This window comes from Nematolebias whitei, chromosome 8 (genome assembly GCF_014905685.2).
Source record: "Nematolebias whitei isolate Nwh7 chromosome 8, NemWhi1, whole genome shotgun sequence".
Classification (NCBI taxonomy): Eukaryota; Metazoa; Chordata; class Actinopteri; order Cyprinodontiformes; family Rivulidae; genus Nematolebias; species Nematolebias whitei.
In genome coordinates, this window is record NC_056505.1 from 10,992,439 (window position 1) to 11,001,679 (window position 9,241).

General features: G+C 40.6%; 2 protein-coding genes across 2 annotated transcripts in view; both read right to left on the reverse strand.

Moving 5' to 3' along the window:
• Nucleotides 1–1,280, reverse strand: part of gpx8 (glutathione peroxidase 8 (putative)) — a 2,395-nt gene extending 1,115 nt beyond the window's left edge. Inside the window, exons 1-2 of the mRNA XM_037680932.1 lie at nucleotides 947–1,280; nucleotides 546–807 (exon numbers count right to left, since the gene is read on the reverse strand). Coding sequence (XP_037536860.1) covers nucleotides 546–807; nucleotides 947–1,240 — 556 coding nt within the window. The 5' untranslated portion in view covers nucleotides 1,241–1,280. The remainder of the gene's footprint in view (nucleotides 1–545; nucleotides 808–946) is intronic.
• Nucleotides 1–9,241, reverse strand: part of tmem8b (transmembrane protein 8B) — a 1,109,927-nt gene that overhangs the window by 240,683 nt on the left and 860,003 nt on the right. The gene's annotated exons all lie outside the window — the stretch shown is intronic.

The following is a 9,241-nucleotide window of genomic DNA, read 5'->3' on the forward strand; positions in this document are numbered from 1 at the left end:
AGCTACAAGTTAAAAGAAGCAGAACATTAGCTACAAGCTAAAAGAAGAAGATCATTAGCTACAAGCTAAAAAATGCAGAAGACAAGTTAAAAGAAACAGAACATTAGCTACAAGCTAAAAGAAGCAGAACACGAGCTAAAAGAAGCAGAACACTAGCCATTGTTGGTTTTTAAGCTGATGTTAAAACGGCTCTATAAAGTGCAGTTATCATTCATCTTGGGGGAGTGGTGGCGAAGAGGTTAGAGAAGGTGGGCCCGTGTTCGGAAGGTCGCCAGTTCGACTTCCCAGACCAACAACATCAAAATGTTGGTGGAAAAGGTGAAGCACCCACACCTGCCTCCACCCTCATTTGCCCCACTCTGGGCCCTTGAGCAAGGCTCTTAACCCCCACCATCTGCTCCCAAACAGGTCTCTCTTGAAAATGAGTCCTCGTGACTCAGTGAGACTACCTGTATAAATAAAGGTTGAATTAAATTAAAAATGAACTGACAGTTCTGTCCTGGAGGGGGTTGGGTGAGGTTACAGAGGGGGGTGTCTGTGCCAACCTGTGAGGAACCTGAAGGCAGGTTCAGCCTCTGAGCCCAGGATTTTGATCTTGCTGAAGAAGGGGAAGGTGACGCTGTAGGTGGACTTCGCGAACGCCTCGATGTCCCGGCTGAACCCGGGCTCCGTGTCCCCGAACTGTCCACAGGGGAAGGCCAGCACGTTGAAGTGAGACGTGCCCAGCTCCCGGTGGAGCTCCTGCAGAGACCTGTAGTTCGACTCCGTGTGCTCGCAGCGACTCGCCACGTTTACAACCAAAGATGCCTGAGCAGGAGGAAAACAAAACTCTGTTATAAAACTTCATTAGCGAGACTTCACGTAGGAGCGACGCACGCGCCCAGCTGAAGTTTGCACAGATTTGTTGTGAACGAAAATAAAACGACTGGTGATGATGTGGACATACTTTCCCTCGGTACTTCTCCAGGGAAACCGTCTTCCCCTTCGCGTCTTTCACCTCAAAGGAATAAAAGTCCTCGGGTTTTCTGGGTCTCACCAGCTGGGTCTGCAGGAGGAACAAACAGCCCACACCGACCGTCATGCTCAGCAGAACCCGCAACCTTTTAGCTTTGGGGCCGGAGGACCTGGTGGGATAGCCTCCTAAAGCCTCCATCTTGGAGGAAAAAAAACAAAAAAAGAACAGTGACTGGAGTTGGAGCCACCCCGGCGGACCGGAGAAGAAAACTGTGAAGCTAGCCATAAGCTAACAGGAAGCACTTTACCTTCAAAATAAAACAAACTAAGCTCGCGATAAACCGGAAACACCCTGCCTTCAAAATAAAACAAAAAACGACACCAAATTATCACTGCAGTAGATAAATTAGTTTATTGGGGGATACAATTAAATACAGTAATCTCTAAAAAAAAAAAAAAAAAAGGTAGCCTCACTTGTCAAATGCGCGGAAAGTCAAGCAGTATTTGACAATGCATTTGTAATAAAATGTTATGCAACAAAAGTATTATTTCCCAAAGTATAACATTTACGCGCGATGTCAAGTTTTATCACTAACTTTTTTTTTTTTTTTTTCAGGAAGAAAACGAGGATCATGACGTCACGTACAAACGCTTCCGGCGGCGGATCGGTCCTGCTGCCAGTACGCCGCTGTCCACCAGAGGGCGGTGTGCTCCAACCTTTGAGCTCGGTTCTGTCTGCCAGAGGCTGGAGTTCTCACCGAGAAAACACCAAGAAACGCATGAAATCCCGCAGAACTGTCAAGGTATTGGCCTTTATAGATACAGTGCAAGACCCTCTAATTGAACTAATCAGTTGGCTCGGAAATCACAGCTTTAAACTGATTTAAAAAATGAAATTAAAGGATTAAAATAAATATATAGTTAGCCTAGGTTGTTTTGTTTGTCATTGTAATGTCATCACCATCTTATAGTTTGTTTCTCTGTTTTTCCTTTTTTTGTGCACCTTCAGATATATTTAGATATATTTAACATTTGACAACATAAAGAAATATACAACTTTCTTTATGAAAAGCCAATATATTCAAAGTCAACGTTTATTTATCATTCGCACCACATGTGGTACATGTGGAACAAAATTGTGTACACAGGGTCCAAGTTACATCCAACAAAAGTATAACTTGTAAAGAAAAGCAGTAATAAGATCTAAGATATGAACTAAGAAATATGCTAAACTATACTCTAAGCACTAGTAGAACAAAAACAATACGCTGAACAACAGCAGCACGAACATGAGTCTGTGTGAGCAGATGAGGACGAATGAACACAGCAGCGTGCAATAAATCAGCAACATGGATAGTCAGCAGCACATAACAATATTGTAGAGTGTTGTACAACGCACTGTTGCAAAGTACTTTTTTCTGGTTATTATGATATAAAAAATAATAACAAACAGTGCATACTAGATGAGACGTTCTCAAACTTTTCAGCTTCACACTCATACAGTTGTTGCTAATGAAATCGCACAAAGATGAAATATTAAACAATTTTAAAGCGTAAACACAAACTGGTCCATTGTTTAACAGCTGCAGCGACCATCTTGAGTTAGGTTGTTTCCAGGAGTTAATCAGTTGTAGCTGTATGTCCCGTTGCTACTTTCTGAGAGTATCATTAAATCCATCCAATGGTTCATGAGTTATTTTGCTAACAGACAGACAATGAATACACAGACCTCTGTTTGGCGGGTAACAAATACATCTCAGTGCTTTGCATGTCTTCAAAACATGTTATAGCATTAACCAGCACCCCCTGTACACTGCAGAGGCACAGCTGTGCACACACATGTTGCAGAAACATGTAACTGTAAAAACCCTTGTGTCAACAAATGACTCAGTTATGACTTGATTTTGACAATTGATTTCTGTATACAAGTCTACAAACAATTGCACAACTGTTTAAATTTCTTCACAAAGTTAAAAAAAAAAAAACTCAGTAAATGATTTAATGTGATTTTACGTTTTCTGTGATTGTGTAGCTGAAACAGAGGCATCACTGGAGGGACGCTGCAGTCACCGAGTTCTGTCATCACATCCACCACAACCCATCCGAACCAGAGCATGTTCTGGCATCGCTAAGCTCCACAACCAGGTTTGTTTGAGGGGAAACAGAAACAAGCATTTCAGGCCTTTTTAAAATTTAAAATACTGTGTCTTTTGGTGTTTCGATTATACTAAATACCCTAAAATGATCCGATTCTGCCACAAAATGAGTAAAATATTTTCTAAAAGTCCAAAGTAAAGTGATTTCTGTCTCACAGAGAGGTGATTGGGTCTGGAGAGCAGCAGTTCAAGCTGATGGGAGTTCACAACAACCTGGTAAAACATGAATGAGGGAATAAAACGCCTAGAATTGCTTGAAGAAATGCATATCGCCCGCTGCTTCTTAATAACAGTTTTAACTGAAGCTGGACGCAGCAACGACTTGCAAGACGTGCTAATGCTCAGAGAATGTTTTCAGGATGACACTCAGCTACTACAACATAAACATTACCTAGAGGAAGATAAGGCTACTTTTGTGTTTGCTAAGGTCACTTAGCTGCAGTGTCCATCTTGAATGATACTGACTTCAAATGTTTATTAGTTGTAGATGTCAATCCATTGATTACTTTCTAAGATATACATTCAAATCCAGCCATTGGTTGATGAGATATTTTACTAACAGGCACACACACATGCATATATTAGTAATACACAAAGTGATACTGCCTGATTTCATCTCATGAAACCATAGCTGCATCAGTTTCTGTTTGAAAGTAAGTCACACACAGTGTGATTCATATCAGCCTCAGAGCAGAAAACAGAATAAAGGGTGCATTTATGAACTTTGAGGAGTTTTTAAGAATTTTTACTTTGCTAATTGTTTATTAGTGGATTGCATAGTTGCAGCAAATCTGCAAAAATGTTTAGCATTTCCACAACAGTAATCCATGAAAATGACTTTAAGTTTCTGTAGATGAGTGAACACGACATTCAATGATGCAAACATTGTTTTTTATGCTTATGATATTTTCCTGTTGCAGATTCTGACGAGATAAATAAAGATTTGCAGCCGTTTGCTGCTGTGAGTGAAGCCAGTGTGAGTGTGCAGGGGAAGCCACGGATGACTTTGGGAGCACCGTCCCTGCTGAATGACTACTGTAAGAAAGAACATGTTGAACATGAGTGTGTTGTTTAGAGTCTCAGTAATTAAACTGAATGCAGATTTAACATTCTACTTTTAAATGGTAAATGGACTGTACTTACTGGTATATAGCACATTTCTATCTTATCAAAATACTCAACGCTCTTCACAACCCTCATTTACCCATTCATACAGCATACTAGAATAATCAGCGCTTTATCACATTCATACAATGATGGGACACACATCGGAGGCAATGAGGGGTTCAGTGTCTTCCCCAGGGACATGTGACTGCTGGTGGAATCGAACCTCCAACTCTCGCATTGGGGGACAACTGTTCTAACCACTCATCCACAGCTGCCTTGTCAATGTCATTCAAGATACTTAGCGGACTGGATCATTCATTCAACCTTAATTTATACAGGTTAGTCCCATTGAGCCTCGGGGGCTCGTATTTACAAGAGAGACCTGAATTTTAACAAAGAGTGAGGACAACAGTGGGAAACAACAACAACAACAACAGACAATCATTGCAAATTGGATGTGATTTGTGAGAATCGCAGGACATTTGCGGCCCCTAGGACTCTCTGGCAGGATGGATCAAATCTCAGGGAATACTCTCGGCACAGATCAGCAGTGTGTCCACTTAATTTGGACCTTTCAGAATCTACAAGACCAAAAAAGACTCGAGGCAGATATATTTCAGTAAAATTCTGCCTGCCTTAAAAACAAATGTTGTTTATCTGAATTTGGCTCCCTCGGCTGGCCTTGCAGGCCACCTTATCTCAATTCGCCTTGAGGCTCTGCAATCTGACGCTCTGCCCCCTCCCTCCCACCAAGGAAGTCCACTGATCAACCTGAGGGAACCAGCTAAAAAAACTTTGTGTCATCATTTTAGGACTCTTGGTGTTGTCCTTGGCTATTCCCCGACACCCCTCGAGAATGTTTACAGATCTCACTGGAGAGAACTGGCTGACTGACTCAGGTCTCTCTGGTAAATGAGTCCTCGAGGCTCAATGGGATTTACCTGTCTAAATAAAGGTTGAATGAATGAATTATTCCATCCTTATCAAAACTCCTATAGCGCCTCCGGGAGTGTCCTTGGACACTCTTACCGTCCTTGTCGTCTCAACCCCCCCACCCCCCTGTGGAATGTCTATGTCACCATGTGCTTGTATGTGCTGGGTGTTTTTTTCATTATCAGGGTCTTTCTTCTTAGCTAAGAAGAAACAATTTGATAGGAATTTTGTTTTTTGCCTCCAAATCCTACGTGTTCACTTGCGCTACTTTTTTGTCTGTCTAAACAGATCTCGCTTGTAAATGAGTCTTGGAGGCTCATGTGATTTGTCTGTCTAAATTAAGGGTGAAGGAAATGATGGACACTGCAGCTAAGTGACCTTAGCAAACACAAAAGTTATCTTACTCTATATTACAGCTGATTTTGTAGTTCTTAGTTACCATTCTGCTACTTTTAGCTTTTGGCTAGCCTTTTGACACTTGAGCATTTTGCTTGTTTGTACTATTTTTATTATTATTTTTAGCTTTTGGGAAGCCTTTTGCCACTTTTAGCTTTTAGCTATCATTTTTGCTGCTTTTAGCTTTGGGCTACCCTTTTCTGTTAGTTTTTAGGTACCCTGCTGTTACTTTTAGCCTTTAGCTAGTCCATGTAGCTTTTAGCGATTCTTTTACTTTTAGATTTTGCAAAATACTTTAGCTTCTTGCTGGTATTTTGCAACTTTTAGCTTATAGTCGGCCTTTTGTTAGCTTTAAGTTAAACTTTGCTAAATACATTTCACTAATTAAAACTGAGGCTGCTGTTTCAGGAAAGGAAGTTGGTTTTGTGGTGTGAGTTCTAAAACGATATCTCAAGATGAGTAAATGCACACATTGTGGTTAACACTATTGCCTTTTTAAATGAGAGATTGGTTGATCTGAATCATGCTTTCATCACATCGCCTTTTTTATTTTTAAAGAATCACCATAAAGAAAAATTAATTTTCAAACGTCGAAGCACCATTAATTGTTAATCACAGCTAACAGAACTGAACCGATGCAGTAGCTGATAGGCCTTGGAGACGTTTAGTGATGTACATGATCAAATAACCACTGAAAGCCAAATAAAAAGAAAATTCATGTCAGAAAGGAAGAAATAGAGACAGTAACCAAGAAAATAAAAAGAAAAGCTAAAGCATGACATGGCAAAAGAAAGACACAGATATCAGTACACACGTTAAAAAAAGAAATTACCGAGTGGCCTTTGTGTGACTACTAATAAACACAAGTGGTACGGGTGGAGCTACAAGCAAAAAACTAGCCCCGCCCACCACAGTAACACCAGAGGAAGTTTGCTGTAATGGTGGGATTGATCTCAGGAGGAGATATGGATGGAGACCTGACATTAACATTATGGTGTTCAGTCAACAATCTTGTTCTGAACGTCGCAAAGACGCAGGAAGTCCTGGACGTCAAGAAACTGAGGACAGACTCACACCCCGTTTCCACGACCTCTCTGCGACTGCTAACAAAATGGCCATAACGCAGAGGGTTCAGCAGCAACTTGTCTTCCTGAGACATCAAGGTTTATGCTTAATACAGTAATCCAGGTAAAAAATCCAACAATGTTCAGTCAGGTCATCTGCACAGTTTCTTTTTTTTGTTGAGAGACAAACTTAACTTCCCGAGGTTCCTCGTGGTGGAGAAGGTCCTGGCAAACTTCTGCCATGCCTCCATCCAGATTGGGCAGAGCAGCTTAGTGCGTTTTCCTCACTGCACTGAGGCTGACTGGAAGAGGTTTAGGGAGTGGTGACCACTACACAGACCATCACTGTCTGCCCCCTCCCCTCCCTAAAGTACATCTGCTCCTCCCAATATCTTAGCAGAGCCACCATCACTGCCAAGGACCAAACACGTCTATTTGACCAGTTGTCCTCAGGCCAACGCTAAAGGTCCATCAGGACCTGAAGAGTCAGAGACAGTTTCCTTCCCCAAGACATCACAGTCTTGAACACATTCATGCATTGACACACTCATCACAGCCACACTCAGTTTTAAACTCCATGTTAGCCATTTGCAATATTCTGTATGCAGCTTAATCAACCTTATCTAATCTATGCATTTAAAAAATATACTATATATATCCATTTTTTTATGTGCATATTGTTATGTTACACTGTGCACTAAGTAAACTGATTAAGCACCTTGGGCGAGGCTCTGCAGTTTATTTCTAATTGTAACAATGACAATCAATAATTCATTAATTTATTCATAAAAGATCAAGGATAAAATAAACTATGATTATCTGTGTGAGTACTGATAGATTCAAATTCAAAGATACTTTATTAATCCCAGAGGGGAATTAAGTGTTGTCGTAGCTCATCATCATGTTTTCATTCAAAAGTTGTTAGATGCTGGTAGCTGTGGCCAGGAAGGATCTCCAGTTCCAGGATCTCGGCGGTCAGGCATTCGAGCACCACCGCTAGGTTGACGGGATTTCATCCACGGCGCCTCCTTTTCAACTCATGTGGGTTTTGGGGCTGTAGTTGAGATATTTGAGCTTTTGAGATGTTAACCAGCTGCTCCTGGTTGTTAAACAACAGCTTGTTGCCATGGTTACGCATCATAACAAATGCCCAAAAGTAGAAAGATTTCAGTAAAAATCCTTCCAGCTGTGCAGCATCTGATACCAGAGGAAACAATCACCCGAGAAAAGCGGTTTACATCCAGAAAAAGAGAAATTAAAGTTTTCAAGCGCAATAACTCATAATGAGTGTAACAGAGCTACTTCAACATGCAGCCACCCCGAGTGGTGCAATTCTAGATCTTCTAGAAGATCTTGAGGTCGTCATCTAATTTCTTTGTGTTGATTTTGTGATGAATAATGTTATTCACTGACTTTTTATGTGTATGAATGTTTCTGTTCAGTGCCCTGAGATGACTTCTGTTGTGACTTGGTGTTATATAAATAAACTGAACTGAATCGATGAGAACAGCTCAACTGGGCTGTCTTTACTTTTAAGCGTTAGTATCGCCTCTTCCATCTCTGTCCTTTCAGACTCCAGTCTGCTGACCTGCAGCTGCAGTGGAATGATTGCATTGGCGCTGGGCTCCTCTGTTTACCTGTGGAATTCAGAAACTCACTCTCTCGTGGGACGTTTGGATCCGAGTCCAGATCCAGCTAGACCAAACTGCAGAAGTCTGTCCGTCTCGAGTCTGTGCTGGAGCAGGGACGGACGAGTCCTTTGCATTGGGAACAGACGAGGGGAGATCCAGGTTAATTTTTGCAGGTGGTTTGTGAAAGAGGAGGTGTAAGACTGATCTGCGTCAGCACGACAGTTATAGAAGTTGTTGTTTCTTTTTGACATTTAGTTGTGGGACGTTGAGTTCAACCAGAGCATGAGGCGTTTTCAGTCACATGTGTCTGTGGTGACAGCAGTTTCCTGGAAACAGCCGTTACTCAGCAGGTACTGACCAATGAGTTGCAGTTTACAGAAAATATATATATATATATATTTTTTGTGAGAATGTTGTTTGAACAAACTACTCTTTTCCTGTTTATTTAGTTTTATTTTACTTTTTACTTTCCTGTATGTTTTTGCCATCTACAGTAACTACTTCTGAAAATGTTGTGGTATTTAGTCATTTATATATAAATAAGTCCAGCTGATTCAGGAGATGGGTGCTGTGACTTTAGGTTTTTGCAACTTTTATACTTTTCACAATATTTGACTTTTAATTACAAATATTGTCAAAATAGAAATACAGTGAGATTTCTCTCAGTCCATCAAAAACATTTTTCTCTTTGAAATCTGCTTCAGCAAACTTCTTTATTTTGTTTTCTTATACTGCTTTTAGCTTTTAGCTTCTACTGTGCTGCTTTTAGTTTAAAGTAGCATTTTGATACTTTTAGCTTCTAGCCTTTAACATTCTGATATTTTCACCTTTTAGATAGCATTTTTAAACTTTTGGCTTTTATCTAATATTTTGCAGCTTTTAGCATTTTTTTTTGCAATATAGCATCTAGCTATTGTTTTGGAAGTTTAATCTAGCCTTTTTCTACTTTTGGCTTTTGGCTAGACTTGCTATTTTAGCTTTTAGCTTCATTTTGCCACTT